The following is a 19,151-nucleotide window of genomic DNA, read 5'->3' on the forward strand; positions in this document are numbered from 1 at the left end:
TTGCATTGAATCTGTAGATTGCTTTGGGTAGTATAGTCATTTTCACAATGTTTATTCTCCCAGTCAAAGAACACGGTATATCTCTCTATCTGTATTTAATTTCTTTTGTCAGTGTCTTATAGTTTTCTTCATATAGGTCTTTTGTCTCCTTAGGTAGGTTTATTCCTAGGTATTTTATTCTTTTTGTTGCAATGGTAAATGGGAGTGTTCCCTTAATTTCACTTTCAGATTTTTCATCATTAGTGCATAGGAACACAAGAGATTTCTGTGCATTAATTTTGTATCCTGCTGCTTTACCAAATTCATTGATTAGCTCTAGTAGTTTTCTGGTAGCATCTTTGAGTTCTCTATGTATAGTATCATGTCATCTGCAAATAGTGACAGCTTTACTTCTTCTTTTCCGATTTGGATTCCTTTTATTTCTTCTTCTTCTCTGATTGCTGTGGCTAAAACTTCCAAAACTATGTTGAATAAGAGTGGTGAGAGTGGGCAACCTTGTCTTGTTCCTGATCTTATTGGAAATGCTTTCAGTTTTTCACCATTGAGGATGATGTTGGCTGTGGGCTTGTCATATATGGCCTTTATTATGTTGAGGAAAGTTCCCTCTATGCCTACTTTCTGCAGGGTTTTTATCATAAATGGGTGTTGAATTTTGTCAAAAGTTTTCTCTGCATCTATTGAGATGATCATATGGTTTTTCTCCTTCAATTTGTTAATACGGTTTATCACATTGATAGATTTGCGTATATTGAAGAATCCTTGCATTCCTGGGATAAACCCCACTTGATCATGGTGTATGATCCGTTTAATGTGCTGTTGGATTCTGTTTGCTAGTATTTTGTTGAGGATTTTTGCATCTATGTACATCAGTGATATTGGCCTGTAGTTTTCTTTCTTTGTGACATCCTTGTCTGGTTTTGATATCAAGGTGATGGTGGCCTCGTAGAAGGAGTTTGGGAGTGTTCCTCCCTCTGCTATATTTTGGAAGAGTTTGAGAAGGATAGGTGTTAGCTCTTCTCTAAATGTTTGATAGAATTCGCCTGTGAAGCCATCTGGTCCTGGGCTTTTGTTTGTTGGAAGATTTTTAATCACAGTTTCAATTTCAGTGCTTGTGATTGGTCTGTTCATATTTTCTGTTTCTTCCTGATTCAGTCTTGGCAGGTTGTGCATTTCTAAGAATTTGTCCATTTCTTCCAGGTTGTCCATTTTATTGGCATAGAGTTGCTTGTAGTAATCTCTCATGATCTTTTTTATTTCTGCAGTGTCAGTTGTTACCTCTCCTTTTTCATTTCTAATTCTATTGATTTGAGTCTTCTCCCTTTTTTTCTTGATGAGTCTGGCTAGTGGTTTATCTATTTTGTTTATCTTCTCAAAGAACCAGGTTTTAGTTTTATTGATCTTTGCTATCGTTTCCTTCATTTCTTTTTCATTTATTTCTGATCTGATTTTTATGATTTCTTTCCTTCTGCTAGCTTTGGGGTTTTTTTGTTCTTCTTTCTCTAATTGCTTGAGGTGCAAGGTTAGGTTGTTTATTCGAGATGTTTCCTGCTTCTTAAGGTGGGCTTGTGTTGCTATAAACTTCCCCCTTAGAACTGCTTTTGCTGCATCCCACAAGTTTTGGGTCGTTGTGTCTCCATTGTCATTTGTTTCTAGGTATTTTTTGATTTCCTCTTTGATTTCTTCAGTGATCACTTCATTATTAAGTAGTGTATTGTTTAGCCTCCATGTGTTTGTATTTTTTACAGATCTTTTCCTGTAATTGATATCTAGTCTCATGGTGTTGTGGTCGGAAAAGATACTTGATACAATTTCAATTTTCTTAAATTTACCAAGGCTTGATTTGTGACCCAAGATATGATCTATTCTGGAGAATGTTCCATGAGCACTTGAGAAAAATGTGTATTCTGTTGTTTTTGGATGGAGTGTCCTATAAATATCAATTAAGTCCATCTTGTTTAATGTATCATTTAAAGCTTGTGTTTCCTTATTTATTTTCATTTTGGATGATCTGTCCATGGGTGAAACTGGGGTGTTTAAGTCCCCTACTATGAATGTGTTACTGTCGATTTCCCCTTTTATGGCTGTTAGTATTTGCCTTATGTATTGAGGTGCTCCTACGTTGGGTGCATAAATATTTACAATTGTTATATCTTCTTCTTGGATCGATCCCTTGATCATTATGTAGTGTCCTTCTTTGTCTCTTTTAATAGTCCTTATTTTAAAGTCTATTTTGTCTGATATGAGAATTGCTACTCCAGCTTTCTTTTGGTTTCCATTTGCATGGAATATCTTTTTCCATCCCCTTACTTTCAGTCTGTATGTGTCTCTAGGTCTGAAGTGGGTCTCTTGTAGACAGCATATATAAGGGTCTTGTTTTTGTATCCATTCATCCAATCTGTGTCTTTTGGTGGGAGCATTTAGTCCATTTACATTTAAGGTAATTATCGATATGTATGTTCCTATTCCCATTTTCTAAATTGTTCTGGGTTCGTTATCATAGGTCTTTTCCTTCTCTTGTGTTTCTTGCCTAGAGAAGATCCTTTAGCATTTGTTGTAAAGCTGGTTTGGTGGTGCTGAACTCTCTCAGCTTTTGCTTGTCTGTAAAGGTTTTAATTTCTCCATCAAATCTGAATGAGATCCTTGCTGGGTAGAGTAGTCTTGGCTGCAGGTTTTTCTCCTTCATCACTTTCAGTATGTCCTGCCACTCCCTTCTGGCTTGTAGGGTTTCTGCTGAGAGATCAGCTGTTAACCTTATGGGGATTCCCTTATGTGTTATTTGTTGTTTTTCCCTTGCTGCTTTTAATATGCTTTCTTTGTATTTAATTTTTGACAGTTTGATTAATATGTGTCTTGGCGTATTTCTCCTTGTATTTATCCTGTATGGGACTCTCTGTGCTTCCTGGACTTGATTAACTATTTCCTTTCCCATATTAGGGAAGTTTTCAACTATAATCTTTTCAAATATTTTCTCAGCCCCTTTCTTTTTCTCTTCTTCTTCTGGAACCCCTATAATTCGAATGTTGGTGCGTTTAATGTTGTCCCAGAGGTCTCTGAGACTGTCCTCAGTTCTTTTCATTCTTTTTTCTTTATTCTCCTCTGCAGTAGTTATTTCCACTATTTTATCTTCCAGGTCACTTATCCGTTCTTCTGCCTCAGTTATTCTGCTATTGATCCCATCTAGAGTACTTTTAATTTCATTTATTGTGTTGTTCATCGTTGTTTGTTTCATCTTTATTTCTTCTAGGTCCTTGTTAACTGTTTCTTGCATTTTGTTCATTCTATTTCCAAGATTTCGGATCATCCTTACTATCATTATTCTGAATTCTTTTTCAGGTAGACTGGCTATTTCCTCTTCATTTGTTAGGTCTGGTGCATTTTTATCTTGCTCTTTTATCTGCTGTGTGTTTTTCTGTCTTCTCATTTTGCTTATCTTACTGTGCTTGGGGTCTCCTTTTTGCAGACTGCTGGTTCGTAGTTCCCGCTGTTTTAGATGTCTGTCTCCAGTGGCTAAGGTTGGTTCAGTGGGTTGTGTAGGCTTCCTGGTGGAGGGGACTAGTGCCTGTGTTGTGGTGGATGAGGCTGGATCTTGTCTCTCTAGTGGGCAGGTTCACGTCTGGTGGTGTGTTTTGGGGTGTCTGTGGCCTTATTATGATTTTAGGCAGCCTCTCTGCTAATGGGTGGGGTTGTGTTCCTGTTTTGCTAGTTGTTTGCCGTAGGTTGTCCAGCACTGTGGCTTGCTGGTCGTTGAGTGAAGCTGGGTGCTGGTGTTAAGATGGAGGTCTGGGAGATTTTCGCCATTTGATATTATGTGGAGCTGGGAGGTCTCTTGTTGACCAGTGTCCTGAAGTTGGCTCTCCTACCTCAGAGACAGAGCCCTGACTCCTGGCTGCAGCACCAAGAGCCTTTCATCCACACGGCTCAGAATAAAAGGGAGAAAAAGTAGAGGGAATTAGTAGAAGTATGAGGAAAGAAAGAAGGGAAGGAAGGAAGGAAGAAAGAAAAAGAAGCAAAGAAGGAAAGAAAGGAGGGAGGGAGGGAGGAAGGAAGGAAGGGAAAGAAGGAAAAAAGACAGAAAGAAAGAAGGTACAGTAAAAATAAAATAAAGTATAATAAAGTTATTGAATTAAAAAATTCTTTTTTAGAAAAAAAAAAAGGGACAGAACCTTAGGACAAATGTTGGAAGCAAAGCTATACAGACAAAATCTTACACAGAAGCATACACATACACCCTCACTAAAAGAGGTAAAGGGGGAAAAATAATAAATCTTGCTGTCAGAGACCACCTCCTCAATTTCGGATGATTCGTTGTCTAAAGGAGGGAAGGAAGGAAGGAAGGAAAGAAAGAAAGAAGGTAAAGTATAGTAACGTTATTAAAATTAAAATTGATTTTTAAGAAAAAAATTTTAAAAAAAACCATGGACGGATAGAACCCTAGGACAAATGGTGGAAGCAAGACTATACAGACAAGATCTCACACAGAAGCATACACATACACATTCACAAAAAGAGAAATAGGGAAAAAAAATCATAGATCTTGCTCCTAAAGTCCACTTCCTTAATTTGGGATGATTGGTTGTCTATTCAGGTATTCCACAGATGCAGGGTATATGAAGTTGATTGTGGAGCTTTAATCCGCTGCTTCTGAGGCTGCTGGGAGAGACTTCCCTTTCTCTTCTTTGTTCTCATAGCTCACAGGGGCTCAGCTTTGGATTTGGCCCTGCCTCTGCGTGTAGTTCACTGGAGGGCGTCTGTTTTTTGCTCAGCCAGGACGGGGTTAAAGGAGCCGCTGATTCGGGGGCTCTGGCGCACTCAGGCCGGCGGGGAGGGAGGGGCACGGAGTGCGGGACGTGACTTTGCACCATCCTGAGGCCCGCCGTGCCGTGCGTTCTCCCGGGGAAGTTGTCCCTGGATCCCGGGAACCTGGCAGTGGTGGGCTGCACAGGCTCCGCGGAAGAGGGGTGTGGAGAGTGACCTGTGCTTGCACACAGGCCCCTTGGTGGCGGCAGCAGCAGCCTCAGCGTCTCCCGCCCGTCTCTGGGGTCCGCGCTTTTAGCCGCGGCCTGCGCCCGTCTCTGGGGTCCGCGCTTTTAGCCGCGGCTCGTGCCCGTCTCTGGGGTTTGCGCTTTTAGCCGCGGCTCGTGCCCGTCTCTGGGGTTTGCGCTTTTAGCCGTGGCTCGTGCCCGTCTCTGGAGTTCCTTTAAGCAGCGTTCTTAAACCCCTCTCCTCACGCACCAGGAAACAAAGAGGGAAGAAAAAGTTTCTTGCCTCTTCGGTAGGTGCAGACTTTTCCCCGGGTGGGACTCCCACCCGGCTAGCCGTGGTGCACCAACCTCTTCAGGCTATGCTCAAGCCGCCAACCCCAGTCCTCTCCCTGCGCTCCATCCAAAACCGAAACCCGAGCCTCAGAGCCTCAGCTCGCAGCCCCGCCCGCCTCGGCGGGTGAGCAGACAAGCCTCTTGGGCTGGTGAGTGCCGTTCGGCACCGATCTTCTGTGCGGGAATCTCCCCGCTTTGCCCTCCGCACCCGTTGCTATGCACTCCTCCGCGGCTTCGAAGCTCCCCCCTCCGCCTCCTGCAGTCTCCGCCCGCGAAGGGGCTTCCTAGTGTGTGGAAACTTTTCCTCCACAGCTCCCTCCCACTGGTGCAGGTGCCGTCCCTATTCTTTTGTCTCTGTTTTTGTCTTTCTTTTTTTTTCTCTTCTTTTGCCCTACCCAGGTACGTGGGGAGTTTCTTGCCTTTTGGGAGGTCTGAGGTCTTACGCCAGCGTTCAGTAGGTGTTCTGTAGCAGTTGTTCCACGTGTAGATGTATTTCTGGTGTATCTGTGGGGAGGAAGGTGATCTCCGCGTCTTACTCTTCCGCCATCTTCAAGGTCCCCAATGCTGGGTCGTTGTGTTTTCATTGTCATTTGTTTGTAGGTATTTTTTGATTTCCTCCTTGATTTCTTCAGTGATTTCTTGGTTGTTAAGTAGTGTATTGTTTACTCTCCATGTGTTTGTATTTTTTACAGATTTTTTCCTGTAATTGATATCTAGTCTCATAGCATTGTGGTCAGAAAAAATACTTGATACGATTTCATTTTTCTAAATTTACCGAGGCTTGATTTGTGACCCAAGATATGATCTATCCTGGAGAATGTTCCATGAGCACTTGAGAAGAAAGTGTATTCTGTTGTTTTTTGGATAGAATGTCTGTTGAAAGTGTATTCTGTTGTTTTTTTTGGATGGAATGTCCTATACATATCAATTAAGTCCATCTTGTTTAATGTATCATCTTGTTTAATGTATCATTTAAAGCTTGTGTTTCCTTATTTATTTTCATTTTGGATTATCTGTCCATTAGTAAAGTCCCCTTCTGTGATTGTGTTACTGTTGATTTCTCCTTTTATGTCTGTTAGCATTTGCCTTATGTATTGAGGTGCTCCTATGTTGGGTGCATAAATATTTACAATTGTTATATTTTCTTCTTGGATTGATCCCTTGATCATTATGTAGTGTCCTTTTTGTCTCTTGCAGTAGTCTTTATTTTAAAGTCTATTTTGTCTGATATGAGAACTGCTACTCCAGCTTTCTTCTGATTCCCATTTGCATGGAAAATGTTTTTCCATCCCCTCACTTTCAGTCTGTATGTCGCTAGGTCTGAAGTGGGTCTCTTGTAGACAGCATATATACGGGTCTTGTTTCTGTATCCATTCAGCCAGTCTGTGTCTTTTGGTTGGAGCGTTTAATCCATTTACATTTAAGGTAATTATCGACATGTATGTTCCTATTACCATTTTCTTAATTGTTTTGGGTTTCTTATTGTAGGTCTTTTCCTTCTCCTGTGTTTCCTGCCTCGAGAAGTTCCTCTAGCATTTGTTGTGGAGCTGGTTTGGTGGTGCTGAATTCTCTTAGCTTGTCTGTAAAGGTTTTAATTTCTCTGTAGAATCTGAATGAGATACTTGCTGGGTAGAGAAATCTTGGTTGGAGGTTTTTCCCTTTCATCACTTTAAATATGTCCTGCCACTCCCTTCTGTCCTGCAGAGTTTCTGTTGAAATAATCAACTGTTAACCTTATGGGGATTCCCTTGTATGTTATTTTTTGCTTTTCTCTTGCTGCTTTTAATATTTTTTCTTTGAATTTAATTTTTGATAGTTTGATTAATATGTGTCTTGGCATGTTTCTCCTTGGATTTATCCTGTGTAGGACTCTCTGTGCTTCCTGGACTTGATTGTCTATTTCCTTTCCCATATTAAGGAAGTTTTCAACTATAATCTCTTCAAATATTTTCTCAGTCCCTTTCTTTTTCTCTTCTTCTTCTGGGACCCCTATAATTCAAATGTTGGTGAGTTTAATGTTGTCCCAGAGGTCTCTGAGACTGTCCTCAGTTCTTTTCATTCTTTTTTCTTTATTCTGCTCTGCAGTAGTTATTTCCACCATTTTATCTTCCAGGTAACTTATCCATTTTTCTGCCTCAGTTATTCTACTGTGGATTCCTTCTAGAGAATTTTTAATTTCATTTATTGTGTTCATCGTTTGTTTGGGCTTTAGTTCTTCCGGGTCCTTGTTAAACGTTTCTTGTATTTTCTTTGCTCTATTGCCAAGATTTTGTATCATCTTTACTCTCATTACTCTGAACTCTTTTTCAGGTAGAGTATTTCCTCTTCATTTTTTGGTCTGGGGCATTTTTACTTTGCTCCTTCATCTGCTGTGTGTTTCTCTGTCTTCTTGTTTTGCTTAACTTACTGTGTTTGGGGTCTCCTATTCGCAGGCTGCAGGTTCATAGTTCCCGTTGTTTTTGGTGTCTGTCCCCAGTGGCTAAGGTTGGTTCAGTGGGTTGTGTAGGCTTCCTGGTGGAGGTGCCTAGTGCCTGTGTTCTGGTGAATGAGGCTGGATCTTGTCTTTCTGGTGGCAGGTCCATGTACGGTGGTGTGTTTTGGGGTGTCTGTTACCTCTTTACGATTTTAGGCAGCCTCTCTGCCAATGGGTGGGTTTGTGTTCCTGTCTTGCTAGATGTTTGGCATAGGGTGTCCAGCACTGTAGCTTGCTGGTCGTTGGGTGGAGCTGGGTCTTAAGAGTTGAGATGGAGATCTCTGGGAGAGCTTTTGCTGTTTGATATTATGTGAAGCTGGGAGGTCTCTAGTGGACCAGTGTCTTGAACTTGGCTCTCCCACCTCAGGCACAGGCCTCACACCTGGCTGGAGCACCAAAACCCTGTCAGCCACACGGGTGTTGAAAAAAAGTCTTTTTGTATCATATTGATCTGTTTTTCTCTTTGTGACTTACAATTTTGGACTTTTGTGTCTGTCAGTAAATTGGTTTTGCTGCAGTTTGTAATTTCCTAATGCTTTCTTATCAGCTGGAGTTTTGCTGTATTGGACTTTTTAAGTGTATGAGCATAATGATGCTTTTAGTAAATCCGTTAATAATTTATCAGCAGAAGTCTTATGGAATTCCCTGGAGATCTCGGTGTATTCTTTTTGTGTGTGTTTTACTTCTTTAAAGAGAAAAATGGTTTAACACAAAAGTCATATATGCTCATTCAAAAAGCTAGATACATCCATGCATTTGATAGACTTCTCAGGGATATGTACTATGTGCCAGAATTATATCTTGAAGAAATACTGCAAAAGGCATAGAATATGAAAAGAGAATAACCTTTTTAAAAATTAATAGTAGTGAAAGCAAGATCCCGTTGCACGTGTTTTCTGCATCTGGCTTTTTTCATTCAATAACTTGGCCATCTTTCCTGTCTGCACACCTGGGGAAAAAAAATCTATGCAGTCTTCTTTTTTACTTACTGTGTTTACTTATAATTCAGCTAATCATAATTTGCAATTATAAAAGGGCAGTCTTTAAAAGTTCTTATTCTTACTGTGTACAGTGTACCTCATATTTTCTCTTCCATGTATTCTATACTAAGAAAACAATCTAACTCATATTTTCTCTGGTGTCTCTTTTTAAGTAAATCTCATTCTCTGAGGTAACTGCATCGTTTGGAATATTGTTTTCATGAGCACTGATCATTTTATTTATTCCCTCTGAGCTCAGCCTTCTTACTTCCTAATTTACTCCTCCTCATAATGTAAGAGATTAAATGCTCTTAAAATGCTCGTTGCAGCCAAAATAGTATTTGCAGTTTTTAACTTTTGTTTTTACCAGAACATTTGGGTTTTAATAAGTTTAATTGTGAGTATCTTTTAAAATTTAAGATAAGGAAAAAAGATTGTAACAATTAGTATTATGCAAGGGTAGGAAGTAAGGGAACCAAAGTTTTAATAAGTGATGTAAATATGATTTCTTTGCCAGTAATAGTAAAGCTAATTTTATAGACATATAGTAGAAAAGGGTCTAGAGAGCAAGTGTGGGGTGACTTTAACTTTCTTTTATATATGTTTGTTGAACGCATGTTACTTTGCCTTTATTGTTTTAGTCGTCAAATAATTTTGCACATGCTTTCTCACCCTGATGAGGATGCTTTCTCTTTGCACAAAATAGAGAGCTGTGGTACATATGGATGAACGTCGAGAAGAACAAATTGTGCAGCTGCTACATTCTGTGCAGGCTAAGAATGATAAAGATTCGGAAGCACAAATATCCTGGTTTGCTCCTGAAGATCACGGGTAAAACAAAAAGTATTCTTTTAAAGATGAACAAAGAGTGACACTTCTTTCAGAGCACTGGCCGGAAAAAAAAGATAATAAAAATAACATCTTTAGGCTCTTCTATAAGTGAAATTTAGCCTCAAAGTAATCTTTTTTCTTATGTAGATTGAGCAAATTTGGTGAAATATTTAAAAATTTAGGTGGCATATTTATTCCCACAGGAGATCTAAATGGTAGGAATTGTCTATATAGGATGTTGATGAAGTTATTACTTAGTTCTTCCTACCCATCATCTTTGTATTTCCGGAATTTTCTTGTGGAGGAGATCTGTAAGAAGTTAAATTACTGCTCTTTTAGGAAAATCATAGGAACTGTATCATCAGGGGCAAATTAGAAGTAGTTTCTCTGGGACTGTGTAATGTAGCATCCCACTTATAGCTCAGAAAGGGTGGCAGGAAAATGAAGGTGTGAAATAAAACATGGCTCAGAAAACTTGATAAAGAGAAACACTGTGAGTCTTTGCAATGGAGGAATTACTATTGGGTGGATTTTTATTTTCTTAACTACCACAAGGAATAACCTGTCTGGCAGTGTCTTATTTGTAGGGTGGAAAAAAAATTGAGTTCATTATAAGAATCTAAGTATTTTCAAATTGCTCTACTAAGAGAAAAGAATAAAGGCTTTTGATTTTGATGACTTTGAAATCATTAAACAACATATATTATTTTGTTTCAGGGCTTGAGTGGCTCTTCATTCAATCTTTATCATTTTTTTATTTTGTCAAAATAGATATGGGACTGAAGCTCCTGCTGAGAACAAACCAAACTCAGTAAAGAAAGTTGAGGATCAGGGAAAAAAAATGATAAATCAAGAAAAGAGGCCATTTAGAATCAGGGACAAATATATTGACCGCGATTCTGAATATCTCTTGCAAGAAAATGAACCAGATGTAACTTTAGACCAACAATTATTGGAAGATTTACAAAAGAAAAAAACTGACCTTCGGTATATTGAAATGCAGGTAATGGAAAGCAAGATGGGGAAAAAATTTTTACTTGTCATCTCTTCTGACACTTGATAAAAATGTATTTATGGTTAGAGGTAGTTGCCTGATATAAATCAGTGAGATTGCTCAACAAGCCATCCTCTGGGAATTTTTTTCCCCCTTATAGTACAGAAAAGTAGTGGGAATGGAATTACACATAAGTAGCCTATCTCATCTACAATAGTTTATATATATGGTGACAAGAAGAAATATCTGAGAAATGGTAGTGCAGATGAAAAAAAAATCACACTTAAGTTTAACATTTCTAGGCCATTTTAGTGAGATGTCATAAGAGACAAGGGTGGTTAGAATTGTAAAGTTTTTTCTTTTAGAACATCTAATCCAACTCTTTCGTTTTACAGATGTTAAAATTAAATTCCTCAAAAGTTATATGATGTGCTTACGTTCACCAACACTTTAAAGACAGAGGTGTCTTTAAATTCTGAAATTCTCCTGAGTTTTTCCAGTATTTTCTTTTCCTGCTAGGCAAGATATTTTAAAGTCCTTTCCTGTTAAAACATAAAATTGAATGCTTTATGGATATTCTAGAAAGAGATGTAATAAAACGTTCACTTTTTTTTTAAGAGAAAATACTGAGGCAATTCTGAGGGCTATGTCTTGAATATGCAAATATGTATTGCCATTTTTGAGAAAGGCAGATTATCACATCTCCTGTAGGAAAGAAAGGATCTATTGACTATCACTGCAGGTTGGATATCCTCATTAGAACAGATCAGCTGAGGTTATCCAGGACCAAATTGTGTAGCTCTTTGATGCCTTTTGAGTGAAAATACGATTTGGGGACAGGAGTTTTCAAGATGTATTAATTCAGAATATTTTAGTTGTCTTATACCCTTAGGAACAAGAAGAGTTAGCTACTGTCTCTGTTTGCTTTGTATGGAGGACAGAACTCAAATATTATTGAAGATGAGTAATTGATCTAGTTCAGAGAAAGTTAGAAGAAATGTGCAAAACAAAAACAGTTGGTGGTCTTCCTTTTGGTCAGGCACTGTTGTGAAAGCTTCACATGTACTACGTCATTTGAACCTCTCAACAGCCCTGTACAAGAGATTACGCATGTCTGTTACAGAGGAGGAAAAAGAATCTTAGGTTAAGTGACGTATCTATGGTTGCACAGCTCGTAACAAAACCAAGTCTAGAATTTAGGTGTGTTTAAGAGCTCAATTTTTTAATCCTTGGTAATATGCCATATTTTTCTTTCAGTTATAAATTTTTTTAAACATTATTTTTCCACTTTCTAGATGCCTGTCATTCTCCTGTGTTTACCAAAGACTAAATAAGACATTCCCTGTTCTCAGACAGCTTATAATCTCATTGCTAAGTTCCTTAGTTCTTTTTTATAAAAATTCTTTTTTTTAAGTCTTGACACCTCACATAAGCTGTGAGGTAATACTTTTGCACTCTTAACATATGTATCTATGATATATTCTGTTTACCAGGATTATAATTTGATTACATTTCTTTTGTAAAAAAACTAAAAACTTTTTTTTTAATTTCAGCATTTCAGGGAAAAGCTGCCTTCATATGGAATGCAAAAGGTAAAATAAATATACACTATTTAATTTTGCAAAATGTTTAAATACATTTTTTTAAAGCTCTATATCAAGAAGAAATATAAATTAATGAACCTTTCCCTAAAGGATATTCTTGGAAGTTCATTTTATTCCTTTGAATTGTTGAAGGACTTAAAAAAAAAAAAAAAACCAGTTCTGAAACAATTTTCCTGAAGTTTTCTCGTATTTATATGTCCATGAGTTTAAAAATAGAATTTTCACTTGTAAGTTGCTTTGGAAAAATAACCCTTGCTCTTAATTTGAGATCAAATATTTTAATTAAAATTGGGGCACTGCTGAAGATACAGTGCTTTAATTAACTTATTATGTTTCCTTATACAATCATCCTGTGTAGAATAATATAGTCTCCTATCCTTCTCTGACTTCTCAACCTTCCTTTATTTTTCTTTCCTTTTTATAGCACTTACTACCACCTGACATGTGTATCTTCCCCTCCTAGCAGTGTAAGTTCTTGAGGACAGAGTCTATTTTATTCACTATGTACCTCTTGACTCAGAACAGTGCCTAACATTCTATAGACCCCCAGTAAATATTTGTTGAATGAATGAATCACATTCTACTTCTCAGTACTTGCCACCTGTAATTTCAGTGTTCAAACTTGGAACCTGTTCTGATATATATGAGGTGGTAGAATAGATAAGAAATTTTTAAATGGTGGGTTTTCATGTTAGATTGTTTCATAGATAAAGATACCTCATGACACCCCTTTGAAGTAGTGGGATGGTTTTGTTAGTATGGTGAATATTACTTTAAAAATACTCGTGTTTATCTAAACCTTAAAAGAAAGAAGATCTTTCCCAAGTAGGCAGTTTTCTAGATATCTGAATTTTAGTCATTTGATTTAGGTATTTAAAACTTGTCTTTATTTTAATTATTTGAAAGGGAGTCGTCTTAAATTATACTCTTCCTTGTTCTTGAAAACAGTATACAAAACTTGTCCTGCAGACAAAGCCATATTTATGATTTATGATATAAATCCTTAATGTTCCTAGTAGTTTTTTAGGTATCAGGGGATTTGCCTTGTACTCAGTAGCCCCACATGTCACCATTCTTTTTAATTTATGTTAATTCTTATGTATGGGTTTATAACCTGTCTCTTCTTGTTCTTGTCAGTGTGTTTTTCATTAACAGAGCCATGGCTCTGTTCTTTTTATAATTTGGTGCTTCTTATCTCTTGAAAACTGGTAGATCCAGATATCCAAACTGCCAGCATTGCATATAACAGAATTTTAAAAGTATTAATATGCTTGTTAAAAACAATTACCTTCAGTTTGGTAGGATTTTGGTAACTATCTTTTCACACTTAGTCAACATGTGATGTTCTTCACTTATTTTCCCTTTTGAAATAGGAATTGGTAAATATGATCGATAACCATCAGGTAACAGTAGTAAGTGGTGAAACTGGTTGTGGAAAAACCACTCAAGTTACTCAGTTCATTTTGGATAACTACATTGAAAGAGGAAAAGGATCTGCATGCAGGATAGTTTGTACTCAGCCAAGAAGAATTAGTGCCATTTCAGTAAGTAATCTCTCACTTTTTAAAATTCCCCACTTTGTTTTCTGTTCTCCTATGTAGTCCTGCTAGAACTTACTGATTTTGAAGGTTGGGGTGATTTTTTATTAGGTTTAAGATATGTTGCTATAAAAGCAAAATTTGGTTAACAAGTATTTGGTAGTAAAGCCCAAAAAATTAACCTCTCTCTGTTAGTGATAATAGATGTTTAGGAGTCAAGATAAATTAAAGATCCAGACAATTTTCAGTATAAAAGTAAAAGAACAAAAAATTGATAATGTTTATAGAATTGATTAGGAGCTTCAAATAATCTGCATCATTAGATGCTTTACATTTTACTCCCTGATTCATTCAGTACTATTTTCGGCACTCTCTGATTGTTTTTTTCAGTATATAAGTACACTGAGTGGCGGTAGCTGTATTTCTGACATTTTAATGCAATTCAGTAAGAGGGAATTTATCATAAAAAAATAAGGCATTGTTTCAGGTTTATCATTAAGCAGGTATAAGTACATGTTTATTACAAATAACATTCTTTGTGTTTAGTTAGATGACCTAGTTAAATATATGAGTTATATGTTCTTTAAAAATTTTTGGGGTTTCTTACAACATTCATTGTATATAGTACATTTATTTCAGTGTTATGGAATTCTGTGTGTAAATTTAAATTACAAAGATTTATGGTTGTATTTGGTTTTATGATAGTACTATTTATTACATCTCTAAGTCATTTAATACAGAATCTGGTCAGGAACTGCATTACCAATTATAGCATTGTTTTGTAGGAGCTACTATATACGTTTTAAACTATGGTTTCTAAGAGATACTATTTTAAAAAAAGTAAAGCAGCAGTCTTTACGGGAGGATGATATTCCTAGAAATGGCATAGGTTCATAGAATGGTGAAAAGTAAGCCATTTCTGTCATAACACTGTTATATAGCCTGACTTAAGTTAAAAATCTAATCTTATCATTTTCACTAATATATGAGTGTATATATTGACAGTAAGGAGAAATGCAAATTAGGTTATTTCTTTGCTTATTTTTCTAAGATCTGTTGGTATTTGAATGGGCAGTTTAATCAGTAGCAGAAAGTGAAGTAATGGTCCAAGTCAGTTTATATGGGATAGAACGATTGAAAACTTTTCCTTCTGAAGTATTATTTCTTAAAAACTAATCATGTCATTTTTCTATTTCTAACCTCATAAATCACTGTTCTGTCACTAGATGACTGTTGGTTACTTTCAGTTCTACAAATCAGTGTTGGATTATAAGATTTCATCTGTCTAGAGCTTATCTTTGGCAGCCATAACTTTAAGAACATAACCAAGAACTAGAAGTTAAGCCTACCAATCTCTACGAAAAAGAAACAAATGAAAAATAGTATCAACGTATGTTTACCCTCAAATTATATACAAGTTTTACAAGTTTAGATTACGATTTCTAACTTTTTTTTAAAAAGACAAAGAGAGGATTTATAGAAAGTTGCTTTGAAAATAGTTATGAGGGAGAATTTCAGAGGAAATGAGAAGTAAACATAAGAAGCAGGTAGTCTTCAGCTCTTAAGGGACACAATTTTAGATACCTCAGATTTTAATATCTGTTTCTATTTTTTAATTCTGAAAATCTAATGGATAGTGTTTCAGCAACCAGATTTTCATAGGCATTCACGATATTTACTGTAAAGGAGATGTTTTCTTTGTAACTGTACTTTATTTTAATTAAAGGTTGCAGAGAGAGTGGCTGCAGAAAGGGCAGAATCTTGTGGCAATGGTAATAGTACCGGATACCAAATTCGTCTCCAGAGGTAAAGAATGTTCACTTGTTTACAGGTAGATTTTAGTGAAACTTTGAAATTAGAGATCCAAAAGAAAGATCTTTCCCCTATTTTTATGCTGATTATTGCTATTAGAATTAACATTTAAAGTAACTGCAACATATGAGGCTTGCAACCCACAAAATCATTTTTTTAACCCAAATTCAGATTTGGATTGCCATTTTAAGATGTCTTTTACATTATGGAATGATTAGAAAGATAACATTTTTCCTGGTTATATGTTAGTAGACCATCACTCACCCTGAAAAGGAGTTGACCTTCTATATATTTTGATACCACCATGCAGCCACTGACTGACTGAATTTAGTTTTGTGTCTTTAACCCCCTATCCCATTCCACTGTATTTCTTTAGTCCTTCTCTGCAGGTCAAGATTCCATTTACCTTTTTAAATGAATTGATTTTCTAATCACTGAACAGAAGTTTAGTTCCCTAAATATTTGGTCTTTTTCTGAATGGTAGCACTTTTGCTTTTAAAAAGAAATCATTAACATAGTATCATAACAGAAATAATGTATAATGAACTTGAAGCTAGTATGTCTCATTACTGTATCATTGTAAGGGTTCCAGTAACTAAAATTTAAGTATGAAGTTTTTCATTAAAACTGAAAAAAATTTTTTAAATTGAAGATATTCTTTTAAACTTTTGTAGTACTTAAGTAATTTATTAGTAAAGAAAACCAAGAATTAACTCATGTCTTTCATTCACAGTCGGTTGCCAAGGAAACAGGGTTCTATCTTATATTGTACGACAGGAATTATCCTTCAGTGGCTTCAGTCAGACCCGTGAGTATGTTTCAACTCAGGACATTTAGTTAAATGTTATCAGAAGATGTAATTAGGAAATTGGATTTTATTAATTTATGGAAAAGTAAAATGATTCTGTTTTTGAATTTTGTGCTGAGTAACGAACTTTACACTTCTGCTTTAGGCATTTGTCCAGTGTTAGTCATATCGTGCTTGATGAAATCCATGAGAGAAATCTACAGTCAGATGTTTTAATGACTGTTGTTAAAGATCTTCTCAATTATCGACCTGACCTGAAAATAGTTTTGATGAGTGCAACATTGAATGCTGAGAAATTTTCAGAATATTTTGGTGAGTAAAATTTATGGTTGTTACTTTAGAAAGTTATCACAAAGCCATTGAATTTAGAAACAGTTTTCTAAAGAAAACTAATATAGTGCTAGGTACAGAGTAGTCAAAATAAATGTTTAGCAGTTCATTTTATTTGAATATTCATCTACCCTCTAGTCTCACAGAGAAATTGGGCCTGTTTTTTAAAAATGTGGCATCATCTCTGTTCTTGTAGTGAAGACATGTAGCCTTTTGGTGCTTCCACCAGATAATTAAGGTGACATCAATGAAGTCAAACCACAGATTTGAATAATTTTATAAACTTTTTGTGATTCTTCTGTGGCTTTATGTAATATCACAGGCTAGGGTGGCAGTTTGCTAATAACAGTAATAACTAGCAACCACTGTGGAATACCTTCAATGTGCCAGGTAGTGTATTTGGCATGTCTTCATCAGTCCTCATAATACCTTGTGAAGTAGGTGCTATTCTTATTTTTACAGATGAGGAAACAGCCTCAGAGTAGTTAAGTAGCTTACCCAAGGTTGCATACTTAACAGAGAGTCAAGATGATTTGAAACTAAATTTGAGGGAATTCCCTGGCAGTCCAGCCGTTAGGACTCAGTGCTTTCACTTCTGGGGCCCGGGTTCAGTCCCTGGTCAGGGAACTAAGATCCCACAAGCTGCACAGAGTGGCCAAAATATAAAAAAAGAAACTAAATTTGACTAGCTGCAGAGTACATTCTTTTAAAGTTATGCCTTACTGTCTCTCCTGCTTAAATTGTTGGGGCAAGGAGAAAAGGGAATTAAAATGGAATAGAACTATAATGTGTTTATATTCAGCCCGGTTGACCCTCAAAGCCTTGTGAGATTAGTTGAGCATATTATACTTCGTCTATGTCTCTGTCTCAGTCCTTTTTGATGAGAAATCCAGAACTAACTTTGAGTAAACTTATGCAAGTCAGAGGCAAAGTTTGGTGCCACCTCAGATACTTTGATATGTGTCTACAGTGTTGGCCTTTGTTTACAGTGTATATGGTTTATTTTGTTTGATACAAAAACCCTAAATAGCATTTAAATAACAATACTAAGACTTATTTTTTAACTAATGATTCTAAAATAGTAAGCAACAGTTTAATATTTGGTCAGGTCTTGCTTTAACTACGTTTCTTCTTTCCATAATTCTGGATACCACAGGGGTTACGTTTCTTATGTAGATTTCACTAAAACTTAGGTTCTGGTGGCACCATCTTGGCTAATGATGAAGAGAAGTAGACTTAATAGGTCTTGAATCCAACTTAAAATACTCTATTTTTTGGTATTCTGGGTTACTTTGTAGAACTGTGAGATGTGTGTACAGTTTGGTAACAGTAAATCGGTACTGAGTGAACACTAGACTGCTGGTTTTATTAGATATGGAAAAATAAGGTAGAGCTGTAAAAGTGTCAGGACCACTTTCTGAAGTTAAAACTAATGGAGTCATTGTCCTATTTACAGTCTGTTGAGTTATTTTTGGGTTTTTTTTTTGAACATTCAAGTACAGATTTATGTTTTATCTACCATGATAGGTAACTGTCCAATGATACATATACCTGGTTTTACTTTTCCGGTTGTGGAGTATCTTTTGGAAGATATAATTGAAAAAACAAGGTAAGTAAATATTAGGAACTAAAAGAGATTAAAAATACTAACATGTCACCATTTTGTCAAACTTTAGTCTCAGAAACTCACCCTTAAAACTGTTTCAAACTCATCTCTAAAACATTGTTTTTCCTTAAATCAGGGATTCCCAAACTTGGTTGCACATTAAAATGACCTGGAGCTTTTTAAAACCCACATTCACACTTCATACCGTAATTATATTACAGAGTCTAGGCTGGTAGCTAAGTGTCAGTGTTGTTTAAGGACCCCTGGGCAGTAAAGTTTGGGAACTCTGTCTTTAGCACTGAACCTCTCTTCTGGTTCTCCTACCTGGTATTCATTCTCTTTTGCTGGCTTCTATTCCCCACCCTTTAAATATGATTTCCCCCTAGAGTTCTCACTTATACTTTTCTCAGCCTTTTATTTCACTGTTAAATCTTTTTTCCATGACCATAGTTCCAAATTTTCAGAACTATTTTCCAGTAGCTTGCAGAACTACAGCTTCAGAACTGAAGCTGTTCCTGAATTCTAAACTTATCTAACTCTATACTCAACAGCATTGCAGTACCACAGATTTCTTGAACCCCACATTTTTCAAACAAAAATCATGATCTTATATTTGATTCCCGCCATGCTTCCACCAAAAAATTAAAGCAGTCTGTGTTGCTTAGTATGCCTTATTATAATGGTTACTCCTGTTATCCTCCACCCAGTTGTCTAAGCTGTAAATCAAAAGAGCTGGTGTTTATCAAGCAGTTATATACCAGGATATGTTAACTGCTTTACATGCTCAGTAACCAAACTACTCTAAGTCATTCTATATGCCATCCCACTCTGCCCCTCAAAAACCCTGAGAGCTTTCTCCT

General features: G+C 36.6%; 1 protein-coding gene across 2 annotated transcripts in view; it reads left to right on the forward strand.

The window, feature by feature from the left end:
- DHX36 (DEAH-box helicase 36) overlaps nt 1-19,151 on the forward strand; it is a 53,201-nt gene that overhangs the window by 8,083 nt on the left and 25,967 nt on the right. For both annotated transcript variants that reach the window (XM_019934375.2, XM_019934376.3), the window contains 8 exons: nt 9,475-9,599; nt 10,371-10,602; nt 12,147-12,185; nt 13,571-13,741; nt 15,462-15,541; nt 16,281-16,355; nt 16,501-16,667; nt 18,213-18,294. In XM_019934375.2, coding sequence (XP_019789934.1) covers nt 9,475-9,599; nt 10,371-10,602; nt 12,147-12,185; nt 13,571-13,741; nt 15,462-15,541; nt 16,281-16,355; nt 16,501-16,667; nt 18,213-18,294 — 971 coding nt within the window. The remainder of the gene's footprint in view (nt 1-9,474; nt 9,600-10,370; nt 10,603-12,146; nt 12,186-13,570; nt 13,742-15,461; nt 15,542-16,280; nt 16,356-16,500; nt 16,668-18,212; nt 18,295-19,151) is intronic.

The sequence above is a fragment of the Tursiops truncatus genome, chromosome 4, assembly GCF_011762595.2.
Source record: "Tursiops truncatus isolate mTurTru1 chromosome 4, mTurTru1.mat.Y, whole genome shotgun sequence".
In the NCBI taxonomy this organism is placed as follows: domain Eukaryota; kingdom Metazoa; phylum Chordata; class Mammalia; order Artiodactyla; family Delphinidae; genus Tursiops; species Tursiops truncatus.